The sequence below is a fragment of the Stegodyphus dumicola genome, chromosome 11, assembly GCF_044657685.1.
Source record: "Stegodyphus dumicola isolate Sdum_Otavi_A_Nest chromosome 11, ASM4465768v1".
NCBI classification, from domain to species: domain Eukaryota; kingdom Metazoa; phylum Arthropoda; class Arachnida; order Araneae; family Eresidae; genus Stegodyphus; species Stegodyphus dumicola.
The window spans coordinates 40,977,139-40,997,694 of record NC_140778.1 but is presented as its reverse complement, the minus strand read 5'-3'; the positions used below and the strand labels follow the sequence as shown (position 1 = coordinate 40,997,694).

General features: G+C 33.6%; 1 protein-coding gene across 2 annotated transcripts in view; it reads right to left on the bottom strand.

The window, feature by feature from the left end:
• LOC118201430 (uncharacterized) overlaps positions 1 to 20,556 on the bottom strand; it is a 185,632-nt gene that overhangs the window by 156,497 nt on the left and 8,579 nt on the right. For both annotated transcript variants that reach the window (XM_085826621.1, XM_085826620.1), the window contains exons 3-4: positions 17,843 to 17,950; positions 3,416 to 3,517 (exon numbers count right to left, since the gene is read on the bottom strand). In XM_085826621.1, the coding sequence (XP_085682747.1) occupies positions 3,416 to 3,517; positions 17,843 to 17,950 (210 nt within the window). The remainder of the gene's footprint in view (positions 1 to 3,415; positions 3,518 to 17,842; positions 17,951 to 20,556) is intronic.

The window sequence follows — 20,556 nt, the reverse complement described above, 5'->3', positions numbered from 1 at the left end:
ATGAAAAATAGTTTGAGAAAGGATTGCGTAATATTTTGAGTGATATATCAGTTCTGGGAATTTTAGAAATCATTAAATGATAGCAGTTGAAAAACGCACTGTTCATCTAAACATTTCAACAAAAAAAGTCATTATTAATTACATAAGTCGTCCGTGTCTGTAGAACTATGATTTATACGACATCAACCGGTGCATTAACTTAATTTAAATCGTGGATCACGGAATTTGGGCAGAACGTAAACGAAAATATAACACGACCAGAATAGCCATCGGCTCGGCGTAGTGAAATAAATGTGCAAAATATTAGAATGTCTATAAAGAAAGACCAACACTTTTGGCGAAAGAGTTGGCGGTGGTGTATTTAATTATGGCAAAGCACACTAGGGCTATCTGCCTAAGGGTAGAGATGCCTTCGTGGAGGATTTTCTAAGAGAAACTGCCTCGTATACATGTTACACATGGGAAAAACCACAAAAACACCCATGCAGCCAGCCCATTCGCGGGATTCGAACCTCGGACCGAACTACCAGTGTACAGCGCCTTTACCGCTCGGCCGCTGTGTGCCCGAAAGAGTTGGAGAATTTGAAGATCTGTATGCAGCAGGATGATGCCACACGCTATACCTGAAACGGGTCCATTGGTGTTTTAAAAAATGTTTCAAAATATGTTAATTTCTCACAATCATATCATTATCTAGCCGCTGAAGAGTTTTGATCATTCTCCGGGCGTTATTTGAGTATGTCGTGTACGCAAAAAGAAACAGACAATAGTAACCCAACAGAAACAATATATTCATCATGAGATAAAAGCACTTCACGAGGCATATGTCAGAATTTTTTCCTATATTTATATGCTAGGCTGAAAGAATATCACATGTATAATAAATACTCTAAGATATTAGAATAGAAGAGAAACACCCAATGTCACAATGAAAATCGCAATAACAACCTTGTATTTAGCGTAAGTATATTAAAACACTCAATCGATTTCGAGGGCAGCTAAAGATCCCTCCTCTTCAGGAGAACGGCATTCTTAAAAAGGGGAAAGAAAGAAGAAAAATAAAGCAATGGCAAAGGAGCCTGAGAAACACGTGGTCCTTATGAGCACTGCAGATGGTCGTAACAACAGGATTTTGAATCAGAGTTACACTGGCCGTCACGTACTCTGATTCAAAATCCTGTTGTTACGACTACGTGCAGTGCTGATAACGACCATGTGTTTCTGAGACGCATTTGCCATTGCTTTACATTTCTTCTTTTTTTTCCCCTTTTTAGGAGTTTCGTTCTCCTGATGAGGAGGGACCCTTAGCTGCCCTCGAAATCGATTAAGTGTTTTAATATACTCACGTTAAATACAAGATTCTTATTGAGATTTTGATTACTCTACGATATTATTTTTAGAAAGTAAATTCGCAGATATAATTTCTATTAAATGAAAGTTTGAGATGGTAACTCAATCACATTTTTTTACTCAGGTTCGAGAACAAAGGTTTATTGTCCGTCCTACAATGCAGTAAACTTGGATATTTTAAAATATTAATTCCTAAATATTTGCAGTAATGAGGAAAAGAGCGATTAAATGTACGAAAAAGAAGAAAATTAAAGGATTATTTTATATTCAATAACGAATTAAAAATATAGTAAGAATTAATGAATGTTTCCGTCAATGACTCGTTATGTCCTACTAAGTCTCCAATCCCAATCAATGTATTCCGCATTGAAAACGGTCAGGTACTGTCAGGGTATTACGAAACTTCATCTTTATAAGGGAACTATGGGTAGCTTGATGATCTCGTTCGTTAAAAATTACTCTTTCTCGTAAACATTTCTAGGGAAACGCAATCTAGTATAGAATATTTGAGCAATATCATTTTAAAGCAAAACTTGTGCTAGTTCAGTCAGTCTATATTAATTTATTATTTAATTTTTTTTCAGATTTACAAATGATTTATGTTTATTGCTAACTTTTAAAGAAAATGCAAGATACTACACAAAATTGCAAGTAAGAATAATGAAGCTTGAAGTATGTTTGAAAGACTGCTTCTCGTCACAAAAGGGGTTTGCTTTACATTACTTCCTCAGCAGCAGGGACATGAGAATAAATGAGTCCCTGCTGCTAAAAGTATTACAGTAATTTGTTAGTAGGTGTAGAGGAAATGGTTTTAACAAACCAGTATCGGGTAAAACTTCTAACTGTTTAAATATGAAAAAAAAAAAACACATCGGTACAAAATAAAACGTTAAAAAAACGCAGTTTTAGATTTACATATATTTTAAATAAATTCTGCTGTTTTCTTGGGCGATCAGACAGAGGTGACTCTGCTTCAGAGAAGAATAAAGTTTTGCATCCAAAAGAAAAGGAAACCTATGTATGAACACCCTGGAAGTCGGTAGAGTTTTATTAAAAATATAGGCCAATCTGAAGTTGCGCTTTTGTCTAATTTTATGCTCATATTGCTTTTGGTTTACTAATTCTTTTGAGTAACTTATTTAAGTTTCTGAATTTGTATATGCTTAGATATTGAAAATCTTATTTGAAAGGTTTCTGGTAAAAGAGGAAAAATCATTTGCTTGAATCATATATGATATCAGACCTCTCTGACTTGAAGCGGTCATTTAATTAAGTCACAAAAAGCATTTTTGATCAATTAATAATTATTTCAAACAACGTATTTACTCGCATATTTCTCCCAGTTTCTTATTTTCCCTTAGATTTTCTCAACATATGACAAGCTTCTAATTAATGGTAACAATATAAGATATGTTCGCAAATAGAAAATGCTACCGTTTAAGTAAAAGAAATCGTGCTGAAATGGAAAAGTTCTTTGAAATTCTGAATACGATCTTATTAGTGTGCCTTTATATAGGCTTTTTAATGTGTTGTGGCATGATTTAAGCGGTTCATTTAGAAATAACATAATCCCTGAATTTTTTCCATCTGAGGTTTCAAGCGGTAAAATTAGAAAGAAAAGGGAAAACAAATACTCCAGTAAATATGGTATTATTAATCAGTTAATATATCTATGTTCTTAGCATTCCGTTGTTTTCAAATCGTCATTTAGTAAGTCTGGCACCTACACAAGATCTCAGTCATTTGTAATTCTGTAAAAATAGCTGAAGATTTTATCATGCTATATTGATTTATCATTTTTAGTGTTCTTTATTTAATTCTTTAAAATTTTATCATTCTTTATCGAAAACTTTCTTAGCCTGGTTTATATTTTTACATAGGCATTGAATTTTAATTAGTTTAAAAAAAACAAATTACTCAGAAAGCAAAAAGTAATCTTTGAATAAAAAATTCGCTTATCCATAATTTCTTACAAATTGAATTTCTTAAATAAAATAATAAATTCTTAAATTTTAAGACCTCAACAAGAAAGCTCGAATTTATTAATCAAAACACATCTACATACCTCTGCACTCATTATGCAAATATAGACTGAATTCCGGTGGACATTGACATATTGTTTTCCCAGGTTCAATTTCTACACATTTGCCATTCTCACATTTACAAACTGTAAAATAAAATATTAACTATAGTAAGAAAGTCTTGTTTTGCAATTCGATTAGATATGAAAAATTATAATTTCAAAACGAAATAAACAATTTTTAAAATAGAAAAATAAATTAGTTCCTTGGTTAAAAGTAGTTTGAAATATAGTGAAATGAAGTAACTTATAACATACTTAAAAATGAATCTCGAAAAATTTTTTAAATGGAAACGTCAAAAATTAATCTAGACTATTGAAAATTGAAACATTCAAAAGGTTATAATTAAAATTGAAAATCTAATCAATAAAACAAGTAAAAATTAAAAATGTAAAAATAGGAAATGTACATAATGTAAATAAATGGCAAGAAAATGAATTAATTCTCTTACGTATTTGCTAGGTTTTTTTTTAAAGTGAGATAGGTCCGTTACTTTGTTCGTACTCAGAATGGAATTTGGAATTCGAACCAGGAAGGAGAATGCAGGAGGAGAGAATGAGTTAGGACGTAATTCCTATAAATCAGTATTCAGCCAAATTAAACTTTACAGCATCAAAACGTAAAGAAGAAAAAGAGGAAGTAGAAAGTTGCATGTTTTTAAATGCTATTCCAAGTTTCCAGCAATTATGTCCTGATGATGATTACCTACGTATGGCTTGAATTTAGGCAATTCGCAATGTTATTCCACCGACTCTTCTACTTCATGATAAGTTGCCTATACATTTAAGTATAGGCAACTTAACATGAAGTATCATGTTAGTAAGTTGCCTATACATTTAAATGCAACCACTGGTCTGATGTCTAAAGCTGGAAAGAAAAATTTACATTTGTTGAAAATTCGAGAGAAGAGTAATTTGTCAAATTGGAGATGAAGAAAATTGATTTTAATGTAAATTTTGCATTTAGGATGATAGTTAGAAAGTTTATATTTACAGTAATCAATACCTAGGTTTTTAATAATCTGTAGATCGTTGCATTTTGAAAGAAAACATTTTTCAAGTATTAAAATAAATGTTTTAGTACAAGAGTGTAACTAGATTAGTTTCTTGGCGAAATTAGCGGAATTAGATAAATTTTTTAATTGCATCAGCAATTTAATTGTATCTAAAGTTGGTATATACCTTTTATTGTTGATTCTACTTGCTCGTTTTCTTCTTTGCGTTTTGATGTTGTAAAGTTTCAATTTCCTGAATACTGATTTACTGGAATTACCTTTGTGACTTTGAATGTAAGTATTAAGTCCGTAAGGACAGAGCTTACATTGTTTGAGAACATATAGCGATTATTGAAACATTCGTTCTTCGTAATTAGGTATTATGTCTAATATCTGTATTTTAATATTGTTGAAGTTATAGTATTTAAAATGTTCTAGATCCACGGAGTTAAGTTGACTGGATGAATTAATTTGAGTGCTATTCATTTGCGTCGCTTTGAATTTAATATGAGCTGTATGGATATTTAGTCGAAAGTTGTGACTGGTTTTAGTCCGCCCTATATATTTAATATTTCAGGTGTTGCAGGCAAGCATGTAAATACAGTTAAAAGATTTTCATAAATCTATTGTTTGAGGTTGTCTGATGCAGACACGGCATTACATTTACATGGATGTCATCTAATGGAACAACAATTAATAAATTATATTTGAGAGATACGAGAAATAGCTAAAAGTAAAGGGGTTGCCACTAAGTTTAATCGATTAGCATTTTTACGCAACCAGGTCCACCAGTTCCTTATATATATATATTGATATATATATATATATATATCACTGGTGGATCTGGTTGCGTAAAATGACAATCACAGTAACCGATTAAAAACGTTTCATTCTTGGGAAGTGCATTCTTTATAGGAATTCATTAAGCTAATAGGCAAAAACACACAAATATGTTTTCACAGATTTGTTTCTATTAAATAAAAGCTTGATAAGGTAACTCAATCTTATTTCCTTATTTAGCTTCGAAAAAGACAAAGCTTTATTGCCCGTCCTGGAATGCAATAAACCTTCATGTTTGAAAAACAAATTACGAAATATTTGCAGTAATGAAAAAATGGGCGATACAAATATACATAAAAGATGAAAGTTAAAGAACTGCTTTTTTAGTCAATAACGAATTAAATATATAGTAAGAATTAGAATTTGTTCACGTAAAATATATTTTTTAAAAAAGAGTTTGTCATATATAGCGTTATACATCGAGCATTATTTAAATAAGATTTTTGCTTTGTTCGTTTATTCTTTCCGTAACTACTTCTTTCAAATTAGCGTGGTTTAAATAAATAGTTAGTTGCAGTCGCATGAAAGATACAGAGTTAAAGATATCGAAGCCCCGCAAAGGCATTTCTTAATTTTTTTTTTGTTTCGTGCTCCCAATTAGCCTAAGGACTCTGTATAACTCACCTCCAAACGCAGGACATAAATTCATCACCACCAGGTTCTTTCTTCCCAGTCGCTGTTTAAGTGGGGAAAATGTAAGAAAGATATTTTTATTTTTCGTTACAGTAGGGCGCTTTAGTGGAATTAACGCGAAGCATGTCGTGCTAACATTCGGAATGTCCGGAGTTCGAAAAAAAGCGAAGTTATTATTCATTTTGTTAATTCATGCTCCCAAAAAAACCTAAAGGCAATTTTAATTTCGTCGTCGGAAGATTACGAATTTCAATTTTTTTTTTTTTCTTCACAAGTGTTTTTCCCCTTAAGACTGAATATATGGAAATCGCCAAATTTCGCTTGCTTTCAGCTGTAAAATGGCAACATCTAACGTTCTTTTCCTGTAAGGCATTTGCCTGATGTACATTTTTACATTTACATAACAATCTAAATAGGCAAAAAGGCATTAGAAATGCCTTCTTTTGGGCTGCTGGGTTATCAATGTGCAAAGCATTCACTAAGCAAGTGCACAAGGAGCCTAAACTCATGTATTCTGAGAAGAACGGTACACACATGAGGCTAGATAACGAGATCAGTTGCGATTTCGTTTCTGATAGGATTCGCCTGTTTCAGTAGTAGAAGGCGGTAGCATGTTGGGAAGGGAAAGGATAATAGTTTTCAGAATGATTGGGTTTGTTAATTTAATTTTGCTAGGTTAATCTTAAGTTTCGATCTGCAAATTTTAATTTATTTTTGATTGAAGCGTTATCTGTGTGTCTGCGTCATTAGCGCCAGGCAGCAATCATGTGACATGTGTAAATGCCAGCAGTGTACATATGAGGAAAAAATAATGAATGGAACATGAACTTTAAATTACAATAAGTCCGAGAAGTTTGCCCTTACGGGGCAGCAATATGGGCAGAGCCAATGACAAAATAAAACAATAAAACTTTCATACAATCTAGCGACCCTTCCTTCTCTACTACACAGGAAGCTACAGAAAAACATCAAATGAGGACCTCTTCCAAATCGCTAACAGCACACCACTTTTTTTTTATACGCGCTGAACAAGAATTCCACAAGACAACAGTACTACAGCTACGAAAGAAGGGCCATTACAAATCATTAGAACTCTTAGCATAGAAATACGAGACACCAGCACACCCATATGAGCATCACGCAGGGAAGAAAGATAATATCACATTAAGCATGAAAAAAGAAGTAAACGAAAAGAAATTCCCCCCACTCTATGCAAACGGTTCCGGTGTAGAAGAAGGTAAAGGTAGCGCAATCATAATCTACCTAGATCCCAATTCGACAGCAGAACGAAAGTTCCACCTAGATTGTCAAAAGCGTGTATTCCAAGGAGTCAGTAGCGCTCCTTCAAGCAATAAAATGCAGCATCACAAATCTCTGAAAACAGCATATATTTTTACAGACAGTCTTTCAGGGATGCATGCAATCGCAAACCCGCACCACCAATCAAAATTAATCCAAGAGATTACAGAAATAACTTCAGCATCACAAAATCAACACTTCTTTGTCACTTGGCTGAAGGCACATGCAGGGGTAAAAGGCAACGAGGAGGCTGAGATCCTAGACAAAGACGCAGCTAGGGGTCAAAACGCACAATATTTATCAGTACCATAGCCTGACTCGCACCTTAATAAAATCATAAGCAAGAAATCTAAAGCTGAATGGCAGAACTGGTGGGAAAACGCCGAATAAAGAAGAAGGACTTATCAAATATTCCCAAAAGTAGGCACAGCACCCAGTTTAATAACAAGAGAAATAACGTGGTTCTTATCCGGACATGGTCCTTTTCCTACGTACTTTTATGCAAGGAACTTAGCTACATCAGACGAGTGTGTATGTGGAGAAAGAGGCAGTCACGAACATTATTTATTTAAATGCTGCCTCACAGCTGAACATCCTGTAAAAGTCCCGAATTCAGAGAGTTAAATGATTCGTTTTATAAGATACGCTATCAAGAACAACCATCTCAGAAAAAAAATCATAAATATAATGAACTTCTTGTCCACAAGAGGCAGAGAGCTATGCAACATAGCGTAGAATAACATAACAAAGATATTACTTAAAACATGGTATGTAAGCAAACCTGGAGCTGTCCTCCATAGCATGTAAGTGCGAAAGGCACCAACTTTGAAAATATCAATGTATATTTAATGGAAAAAAGAAAGGCACAGCCCGCAGCGTGGTACCAATACAAAGCATTGCAAGCAACGCCTGGTAAGGTTTCCTGTGAGACTTGTGGGGTGTAATCATCTGGATAACTAGTGTGCCTGGACAACACCCACATTGCCAATCTTTAAGCAATGGGTATCCACCACACGTCATCGTATCCATACAATAAGTCCTTAACTCTCTTTTATTATTTATTTATTTCCTCTTTATATCGTAAAAGCAGTTACTTATATTTGCCGATTGAACAGTTAGGTCGGATATGGCGGTCCTTTCCACACTGATAATACCTTATTTTCCGATGTTTCTCGAAAACTGCTTCCTTGAAACTCTGTTCTTTTTTAGAATCATCCCCTTTCCTATACTCCTTCGATTTAATTCTTCTATGACCACTACTTTTCTGATTATCACTACTAATGGAATTTACATACAGCTCTCTAGCTTTCTCAAATGGTTCCTTAAACACCGCTCACTACTCTACCCTCATCGTATCTCTTCTCAAAACGTCATACGTGTCCCCTTTCGCTGCTGAAATAGAAGCTGCTTTAAATTCTTCCCACTTGTTCAAGTAGTGCTTTCTTATTTCTAGAGGGATTCACCGCTTAATTTGCTCGGTGAGCATAAGTTCCTTAAGACTTTCAAAATCCCGAACTTCCACCGAATCCAACCAGTTGTCTAAATGAACCCTCGATTCATATACTACATCCATCCACAGCATCACGTTATTTGTAGAATGATCTTCAAATTTTGTTCTTAGAGCCAAAGAACTTAGCTTAAATCTTCGCATTAGTTTTCGCACCTGATTTCTTAACGTGCTGATAATCATCCTTTTTATCTGCTAGTTCTTTTACATTTAACTGAGAGGTAATAAAGGAATTAATTGCGAGATCCAATTAATCTCATTAACTTTCTCTTTTGAGCCTGTTTCTCAAATAGCATAAAGAATGATTAAATATCTATATTACTCGTTTCAAAACACGGTACTAGATCTTCCAAATTAGCCCCTTCATCTCTAGGTTGTTCAACTGTCGAAACCGGGGAAGCTAAGCTATTAGTCTCCACCAAGTTCATCAATTTCAACTTCTCCAATTCGAAAACCTCCAGTTCACATTCCCGTTCCCGCTCTGCCCTCTCCTGTTCGGCTATATCTTCTGCTTTTATCTGCTCAGCCGCAGCCCAAGTTCTCGCCGCGTATTCTTTAGCCGGTTCCTCTTCCTTCTTCCTTTTCGGCATTAAGAGAAGCCTGCCTAATTTCTCTTACTTTATTTGCCTGAGGCATATTTGTATCAAACTCCTCCACTAATTCTAATAGCAGAGCTTTAGTAAATTTCCTCATAATTCCTCACCCATTACGGAAAAATAAAGTTACGAAAAGTAACCTACATCATAATACAAAAACATAATCAGGTCCATTTCTCCAAAACTGACTAATTCTCTAATAATTCTGAACAGTAATTGCCTTGAAACACTTAATGATTTCTAAATGTTTAACCTATACGTACAAACATACGAAACATAAATTAGAAATGCTAATTCTAATTAACATGAAACTTTTTCCTGCACTAGCTCAACCATAAAACTTTTGTGTTATAACTCTAGACTGATTTAAAAACTAAATTTTTTCTAAAGCATATCGTTACAATACTTCAAATAATTAAAAAAGTTATTAGAACAATAGAACACACAGTTAAATTTCAGTTAGCAAACGTTTAACCACAAGAAAACTTTTAATCCCCCATAAGAGCTATATCCATAATCAACCTATTCTCCAGTAACTGGCATAATTTCTCCAAAATTCACAAATATTGTATTCACCAATTTGATGACGCCTTCGATGACTCTCCTGGCATTAACTTAACGTAACACATAACTCTTCCGGGAAATTTCACGATATCGCGGCACTAGATCGCACTTCCTTCGGTATTCCCTTTTGAGACACACTCACTTTCTGAAGATGCTTCACCACGCGAACTGTCCTTGCACCAAAATTAGATCGTTCTTCTGCAGAGAAAAAAGTCTCTCAAGTACACATTTAAAGTCCTTTACAGCACTGCCTCTTCTTGAACTTCCATTCGTCTATCCGGATCACTCACACAACAAGATATACGGAAAGCAACATACCCTGTTAGCTGGAGTCCACACGCAAGAAGTTCGTTCCTAAATTTACTCTCAGCAACAATCCTAAAACCGCTGGTGTAATGGCCGAAACCGCTACACAAACTCCGGCTTGTAATACAGGGTTGAAATGAACTTCTATCTCAAGTTCTAACAATAACATGAAATGAATTTAAAAAAAAAATAAAAACATTAACAATTGCTGATCATGATGATTTGGGACTTGGATATATTCAGTCCCGTAATTTCAGAAATTTGTTAACAGGAAGAATGCGATGTCGCTGTTAAAATTACACGAGGAGTGATAGTTCTAGCGGGCCAGTATTGCATAGCTCCACAGGAAAGTCCTCGCGCTTCTCAGAAAATTCATTTTCATTCCTCCCTGCTCAAAACCTTACTAACTCCCGGTGTCGTTACCTGCACTGAACTCCTGGGGTGTTCCTTCAGTCATACATAACAAAGGTGCCCATATTATGACCCTGATGAAGACTTCTTTTACCTCTTTGCGCCTTGGAGTGACACTGCAATCAGAATTATTAACAAAGGCACCTCATTGCACAACGATTTCTATTCTGGGCTGAAAGAGGTACCACTGTATTCTGAAATCATTCATCTTAGCAAAGAACTTCTATGCGACCTTATTACAAAATTATTTAGATCTTTTACCCCCTGAGATTATCTAGTCATGTTTTTTCGAGAGTCTAGCACTCCAACACTTGCTTCCAACTACTATTGGCGTGTGACTTAAGTAAGAATAAAGTATGGCATGGAGTGGAAGGAGCCTGGATTGAAGTACCCATATCTGAAATCGAAGTTCACTTCAACATAAGGGAGCTGAAAGCCAAAAATCTTCAAGGAATGGTAATTAGGGATTTTTCATTTTCAAATTCTCTGTATTTCAGCTTTCTAAAAATACCATATTTTAATCTCTAGGAAAATTAGAACTGTAAAAAAATCTAGTTTTAATTTATCATTGAATGCTTTGATAAATGGGTACTTTTACAAAAAAAGTACGTTTTTCTCCAAATTTTATTTTTTTATTTTCTATGTACCTTTTCTCAAGAAATGGTGCTCACACATATGTAAACTTTGTATTTCTTATTTATTATATTTTCTTATATTTACTGAAATGAGCTTTTTGTTATGAAATAAGAAACAAATTCACAAATGTTTTTTGTGAGAAAGGTTGTCAATCTTACTATGCCTAATACAACATTCTACAAATAATGCTAAAACTCAAAATGTTCCAAAAGCTCATTTCAGTATAATCAGATAGATGTACTTTAATTACACAAAAATTTCTAACTTCTATCTGCAGTAGATTTTGAGAAAAGATAAATCGAAAATGACCAATCTAACATTGTCGGTATGAGGGTTCGACTTCACTTAAAGTCAACTGGATTACAGCCGTTGTTGCTGCTATTAGAGGTAGATGCCTTGTGTACTGCACTCTATGTCTCCCCTAAAATGCGAAAAAATCATTTCCTTGTTTCATCATAATATATATACACAATAAATAAAATTCTGCCATTTGATTCTCTTTGTCATATAGCAGTATTAAAGGCCAGCAGTGTACATGGTATATAGTATATCGGATATAAATATAAATTATTAAAAACTTGTTATACATTTTCTGAATTCTGCATGTGTTAATTCGCAAACAGGCTATTTTAAGACAAAATACCACGGGAAGTACAAAATCATTTAATTAAATTAATTTTCCATTTTTTTTGAATTTATCGAGTGTTTGATTGCACTGTTTTGATTGAATTTGGTTTTTATTCCAAGTTGCTGCAATTGAACAGGAGTTTGAAATTTCCGTCAGTTTTCAATTTCTGCTAAGTTTTCCACAAAATTACTCAGTCATTTAAAACTTGTTACTTATATTAATATTAGACAGACATTGAATATAATGTTTTGAATGAATTTCCTACTTTTCTTTATTTTACTACTTGAATAGGTTTCTTAAATTTAAATTTAAATTATATATCTACCTATATATATATATATAGAAAGAAACATAGTATTACAATATTTTTTATTTAAAAACAAAATTATTCCTATTATTTTCCAGCAATACGCTGATGAAATTACAATAAGTAAGACATTTAGAACCAGTTTCACAAAGACCCAAAAGGAGTGAAATTCAATACCATTAAATTTTAAAATACCTTATAAATATGTAAAATAAGAATTAAAAAAATGTGAAATACTAAAACCTCGAAATGAAGAAGAATTCACTCGAATCTGATATAACACTTCAACAGGAGGATACGTCAAACTCACTGCACCCCCTTCCACTTGAAAGCCACTACGTTTCTGTAATTTAAAATTAGATGATAAATGATTCCAAAGTATTTAATTGTAACAGTTCACCCAAAACTTTTGAAGTTTTCTAAGACGCTACGTATGTAAAAGTCTAAGTCCAGTTAAGCAATTGAAATTACTTAGATATCTTAAAGTAAAAATAAAATTTAAATAATACGAAACTTACTCGTTGTTCGCAGAGTTAATCCCTTAGAGACATACACTAATATTTCATTTGAAAAAATCCCAATGTTCAAATAGTTAAGTACTTTTTCATAAAACGCAAGATTAAAATTTAAAAAAAAAATATATTAAAATGTAGAAATACAAAACTTTCAAGGAAAAAATAAATAACATTTTTAATCAATTTAACTACAAATTACGAAAAAAAGACTAGCAGCGAAAGCATTACAATAAAAAAGCGCGTTTGATTGAGTCCCTCTTCTTTTACGTTTTTTATGATTTTTGTAAATTCTGAGATTTTAGTATTTCACATTTCTTTAATTCTTATTTCGGATCTTTATATGGTATTCTGAAATTTGTTAGTAATGAATTTTATTTCTTTTGGCTCTTCGTCAAACTGGTTCTAAGTTTCTTACTTTTGTCTTTCTCTCTCTTTATATATAGAGAAAGAGACAGAAATTATAGAATATAAATTATATATTTCTGAAAGTTAGTAATTATTAAAGGCTTACAAAAAGCTGCGAAGAAAATTAAATAATCAAGAGATAATAAACAAAAATTAAATTTTACATGGTGATAAATCTACTAACAAGAACAGAACAAAAACACATCAATATAATAATATTCATTGAAAATTGAGTAATAAACAAAATTATGCAAAAATTTATTGTTTTCTTCCCCCAAGGGGCAGCCAAAAGAATTTTCAATCCCTCTCACTTTTATATCTACATAGATAAAATCATAAAATCATTTTCTGCTCCTGTAGCATTTAAAGATCATAAGAAAAATTATATTTTAGATATATAGGGTCTTTCTCATATCTGCATACGCATCTTTTCAAAAAGTGTGGAGGGGAAGGGGGAAAAAGAATTGAATGATATTTCTTCCAACATTGCAAGTTGTTGGAAAAGGAACAGTTGGATGAAAACATCGTAACCAGCTGGCGATACGCAGATTTTACACACTTGATTAAGCTAGGTTAGTTATGCTCGTTTCAAATTCTGAAAATCAGAAGCGTTTTTGGTCTTCGAATGATTGCACAATGGCAAGTCGTGGGGGAAAAAAAGAAAAATTGAAAAAAAACTGGGATTTTTGCAAGAAAAATGGCCATCTCTTTTCTTTCTCGCTAAGCAGAAGTGTAAGTCAGTTTTCATTATTCGCAATGAGAGCGTAGCTGTGAGGAAAGAATATAACATAAAGATGCGCCGTGATACTAAGCACATTAGGAAATATTCCATATTAGAAAGATGGGCTAATCTTTGGAATATGGTAACAGGCAGTTTGGCGACATTTTGGTAGGCGATAAAGGTTACCAGCTAGGACTTTAGCAATAATCTGAGAAGAACACAGTTCCAATTACAGATTATTTTATCTGAGAGAAATCAGAGATCATGAGATACGCTATGTGACATTTATGGACGAATCACAGTAATTTAATCCAAAAAGGGGAGGGGAATTTTGCAAAAATACCTGCAATACTTTATACCATTTTGTATGTTTAGCTTCATTCCATCTTGTGTGAAACAGTGTTGCTTAATATTTGGATCCCATGGCCTTATCTAGAGTAAATTTCAAATTTTTATTGCATTTATGTGATCATCCAAAAGAGTTGCTTGAATGGTAGCATTACCATTGAGTGTAGGATTAATTACAGATAAGTATAAATGTCCAACATGTGAGAATGAAATGAGATTGCGTGAAAGGAAGGATATTACAGATAAGTTTGAATGGCGGTGCAAGAAATCTAGTGAAAATGGACATTTTGTGAAGCGGAGTGCAAGGAAGGGTACCTGGTTTGCTGAAAGTCGTTTGAGTATGGGTGAAATTTTATTTATTTCTTACTACTGGGTGAATCGACTGCCAGTTGACTACTGTATTTCCGATTTAGAAATTAGCAGGTGGTATGGATGTCATTGTTGAAATTGTTGAAAGTAAGTTTGGGAAACCCAAGTATCTGAGAGGTAGGAGAGTGGAAGGAAAATGGGTATTCGGTGGGATTGAAAAGGGAAGTAATAAGTGTTTTTTTAAGGTTGTGCGAGATAGAAGTAAAGATTGCTTATTAAGTTTCATGTTTCATTAAGCAGTATATTCTACCTGGTACAATAATAATATCTGATTGCTGGAAATCATATGCCTGCTTGGAGGATGAAGGTTTTCAGCATCTTGCTGTTAACCATAAGTATCATTTCAAAAATCCTGAAACAGGCGCACATACGAATACGATTGAGGGCACATGGGGTGCTATAAAAAGTGTTATTCCTAAGCATTATAATAAGCAGAATTTTGCTTTTTATTTAGCATAGCATGTATGGCGGAAAAACTCACAGAAAAAATCATTCAATGATTTTGTTGAATCCATAAAAAACGTTTATCCGCCATACACTCAAGATTCTGAAGAAGATTAGGTAAGTTAGTATTTTTAATCATTTGAAGAGATTATATTTATGCATTGGTCTAAATATAAGCAATAAATAAATTAATATGCTATTATTAGAAAATTTTTATTAGCAATAAATTAGTTTAAAGTAACTAAGATTTTAAGCTAATTTTTATTAATTTAATGTGTATGTTTATTTATATTTTAACTAGTGTTTTTTAATTTAATTATATTTAAATTAAATGATAGTGATTTTGTGGATTATGCGTTTGTAGCATTTTGGAATACATTTCAGTATTCTAACCATTTTTAATGTTTGCCTTATAAATTTGCAGGTGACCTTTATAATGGATAATTTAGAGGGAAAAGTTCTTGGATATTTTATTCATTTTATACGTGCAAATGTTCATTCTTGGAAAGGGTATATACTTTTCCGCGATCAGGTATACATACTTTTTCGCGATCAGGTAATTTCATATATGTCCTTTTTACCGACTTTAAAGATTAACAAAATGTTCCTGCATTTTCGTGCACATTTTTCTAATTTATGAAAAAAATTATTTACATGTTTCATATATAAATTTGCTCTGTAAAAATAAATTTCTGTGCAAGTGTGTTCCACTACTTTCCGGAAAATTCCGATCGTGATTTTAGCTAATAAGAACTTAGAAACAATTTCGCACCTAATCTTCGTCATGATTAAGCAATTTTGCTCCATAAAAGTTCTAGCATAAGCGTAATTCGGCTATCAGATTGTTGGAAAAAATGTTGTGTAAAAAAAAGAGAATGAAACATGCCTTTACTTTGTGAAAACAAAGTAGCGTCGAAAAAAAAAAAAAAAAAAACAGCAGGTTGTTTAACAGGGTTGGTCGCCAAATTTTCGTCAAAAATCGCCAAGTTACCATAATCTAGATTAACCGAAAGATGTTTTCAAACCTTCAAAATCAGTAAATGAAAGCTCAGTTATCATCAGAGCGAATAAGAAGTCCTAAAATCCCAAAAAGCTTCATGATACCTGAAATACTCGTATATTGCTAAACATAAGGTTTCTTTTATTGATTCAAAGGAATGTATTCAGTGTACAGTTGAAAAGTTTCCGAAAATTATCATCTGGTGGTGTGACAGTAGCAAGACACGTGAGGATACGGCAACATATGTATTTAATGCGTCAAAATCCAAATGAAAGGAATTTCTGTTTCATTCTGTAGCGGTAGATGAATAAATGGCAACAGATACTGCACAAACTGCACAGCGGATGCAACGGTTACTGTACAAATATTCATTCATATTCGTGGCGTGGATATAAATTTCAGGAGTGTAAGGATTAGAGATGAATCAGCCAACGTCTTTGCACCAGATTTGTATTTGAGACTGACAGAAACAAAAACTTTGGGTAATGCGGTTTAGACTTGAGCAATATATCTGCTATAATCAGTGCCGGTGCTCTTTCTGTGACCAGACAGAAAACAGAGGTAATAACATTATTCAAATATGATGCAAAGCCATGTTTAAATAATACCGTGATGGCTTTTTACTGTATCATCGACCAAGAAAATATGCGCATGAATTATTTTTGAATCTTTAAACATGCGAATGCTATTCATTATATTATTATATTATTGTAGTTCATCTCATCAGATCTAGAGGATTTAATCAAAAGTAATTTCAAGTCTCCTACATATATTTAGAAGTTGAACCTACCAATATTGTACATTACTCAGAAGTACGATGGTTGAGATGAGGAACGATGCTTCAGCGTCTGTTTTCATTGAAAGATGAAGTTCATCAAGTCATGGAATCCATAATGAAATCCATTTACGAGTTCCCCGATGAGAAGTGGTAAAGATATTTTGAATTTCTTGACGATATTGTTGTCATCATAATGATCTAAATTGCTAGGGAAAACTCTATTTGATCATACATTTTTATGATTTTCTGACAGTAATGTAGTAAAATGAAGTTTTTTGAGAATTCTGGATTAATAACTTTTTATTGGAAATGTGTTTCCGAAGACAAATATCCAGGAATACGAAAACATTGTTTGCTCAGTTTTTCTATCTATAGTATCTACATCGAAATATCTACATGTGTTAAAAATTGTTTAATGAAATAAAGATTACAAAAACAAGAACAAGTCTGAAGATCAACGAAGGATATCTTGGAGGAAACGAATCGGAACCGTATATCGAAACTTTAGTTCAGCAATTAGAAATTTCTCATTAAGACTGAAATGACTTCCATCCCGCCATTAATGTTAGTTTTTTTACTGTGAATTGATTTTGTAGCATCATTATGTACTATATATATAATGCCATCTTCTTGCTGTTTTTTAATTTAAAAAAATTCGAAGTTACAAAGTACATTGATTCGACTTCCACTGAAATTATTTTTTAAGCAAAAAACACAAACTGTTGAAGATTACATAAGTTGGTAACCCGATGTGTCCCTTTCAAATAATTATAGTCTTGTAAACTTCCCTCTTAGAAATGCGTTACTTATTTGGCACACTTTTACCCGCGGATCTTTGTAAATTTGCTCATGCAGCTATCGCGCGAGAAGGATTAAAGGTCATTAATTTAGAGGGACATCAGACACAAATCCCTCTATTTCACCAGCAAATGTAATTTTGATTTTTGAATCTATGGCAGGCTAAGACTGATTTTAGTGTAAGCAATGTATGCGTTTTCATATGACGTTAAAAGATCGTTTTCACAGCATGTACAGACGCGTCCGTAACTCTAAATTAACAAAATCATGTTTAATTACTACATTTTATACATTTTAAAAAAAGAAGCTTACTTTTGCATTTTGAGCCTCTTAACCAGTAGCCTTCCTTACAAACGCATGTTTTCCTCTTATAGGTACCCTTTGAAAACGTGCAACTTGATTCTTCCCCGCAATCACATTCTGCAAAACAGAAACAATACACTTTTATTATAGACTTTAAACTTCTTATCTAATGATAAGGATACGGATTATAAAGTTGCTTAGGTAGCGCCAGAGGGGCTTTAATAAGCTACATTAGAAAATTAAGTTTCTGAGGACACAACACGTACACAAACTAGCATACAAAATTCCGATAACTATCAAGAAAGTAAATCTTTTAATCTCTTTCTTATTTTGATACTTTGAATGGTATACTGGTATTTAGCAGAGATAACTTTTCTTGCTCTTACAAGTTCACAGGGTGGTGTGGTGTATTTAATTATGGCAAAGCACGCGAGGGCTATCTGCCTAAAGGGAGGGATGCCTTTCGTGGAGGACTTTCTAAGGGAAACTGGCTCGTATACACGTTACACATGGGGAAAACCACGAAAACGCCCATGCAGCCAGCCCCCAAGTTCACTGGGAGAGCCCCTTAAAGGTCTTGACCTTGAAGAAAACCTGAAGGAAATTCTCCGTGTGAGAAGAAAGAAGAAAAGAATGCACTTTATTTTTGGAGAGACGAGACGAATGCCCTTGGTAAAGCGTACGCGAATATATAGATTCTGTTCTGAGAAGAAAAGAGGTGTACAAGAAAGCGTCAGTGCGTTCTTGGGCTGCATCACGTGGTGTGCACGTTGCTTCATCATTCGTGGAGAGAAGAATGTTCATTTTTCTCAGTATCAAACATCTCCAATATCGAAAGCGTAAAGTTCTGTTTCTGCAAAGGGGATTTCAAACTCCTAAATTTAGAAACTGAAAATTTTTACATGAGGTCTCACAAATCTTTATCAAGAAAAACTTTATAAGATATTTCTCCCACCTTTTTGTCATGCCTTCTAGGTGAGGTGGTCTGCACGCTGGGCGCGTATTCCAGAGGTCCGCGCTTCGCTGACCAGCGAAGGCGTTGCTTCCTGCTTCCAAAATATTTAATGTCTTTACAAAGCTCTTTGCGCGTTACGGAGAGGATAATTTCGGCGGCGGTACGATAACACCCGGCTGCAGATTCTTATTATTTTGAACAGCATAGGAGCTTTCTTCAATCTTAGTCAGACCTGGTTTCTTCGAAGATGCAGATTTTCGCATTTTTGGAAAAAACACAGTCTTTGTGAGAAGCAATGTGTTGTGATTTGCATCTCACATAAGTGAGATTCGTGTCTTTAGGTAGCTGACAAGTGTAGGTTAGGTGATCTTCACAACACTTGTGGGACCTAGGTTTGTTGTTACAAAAAATTTGACTATGTACATAACGTTGATATCTGAAACACATAACAAGGCGATTACCCTGATGGTAAAGTCTTAACGTACAGCCTCTGAATACATTTGAGAGTATAAGATTTTTCTGAACAGTGAGGCTTAGGGACACGATGAAAATAAGGAGTTTCTTTTCTTCCACGGAAGTTTCTCTTCTTTCACAGAAGTTTTCCTGGTGAATTGCTTAATTTTTAACATTGAATATCCTCTTTCTTGGTATCAGCAGAAAGACCTCTGATGAAGAAGACTGTACTTTACTCTGAAAGTGCTAAACTGTATTTCTTCTTTCATAAGGGACGCTTGTTAAGGCTTTATCTCGCATGGCACTGAAGTTGATGAAAATAGCGGTCTTTTCAATGGGCAGTTGTCCCGTAAATTCCTGGATCTTGTGGTTAAAGAAAGCGCATCTAAAATCTTCCCAGGTCACCTCCGCTCTGGAGCAGGAAATCAAAGGTAATGTTCCTTTCTTGTCATTGCTTTCGGCAAACTTTTCAATTACTTATTTCTAGCAGTTTTTTTTCTGTATACGTTTAGGTAATTTATTATTTATAGATAAGTAATATTAAAAAGAAAGTTGATCTCTTGAATAATATTGAATCGAACCTAATAATGAACACAATACATCTGTGACATAATCTATGTTGAAAAATATAGTTCCTTAATTTCCGAATGTATAAGGCAGCTGATGGGCTTAACTCCAACCCCAGCAGACACTGGCTACTTAAGTATTTCGTTGCTTTCCCCCGGTGTATCCTGAATATCAGTTAAGTTCTTTTAGAAGACTTTACGAGATCATCCTGTTTTCTTAGACGGCTAGTTCTTCCGCTCTTTGGCATAACTGATTAAACATCATGCTGCTGCTTTGAGGTCTACAATATTCTCGATGGAAAAAATGTATTATATAACGCTTACGCTTATGAGTCTGTCTTTCAATTAAAAACAAGAAAAATTTTTGTAAATGAAAATTAGCATCATGTTCTCATAATTACGTATTTTTCTAATTTTTTTTCAAATGATCTTAAATACTTCTTTAAAGTAATTTATTCCGATGTTTTACATAAGTTTGTTAGGATCTTTAATAGGATTCTCTTTTTCCATTTGTTCCTAATTTGCAACTGAGATAAATTCAGCAGCTACATTTTTTTTATATTGCTAAAGTCTGAGCACTTTGATCTATGACTGCCTCTTTTCGTCATAACATTTAATACGGTGATTTGGTAGAACTAAATGGATCTACTGAGTTCTATTTTCGAATATTAAATATATTTGATCCGTCGTGACGAAACCCAAATGTCTTCGAAGTTGCTGCCAAAATCTCTCTAAAGGCTTAGCTAATA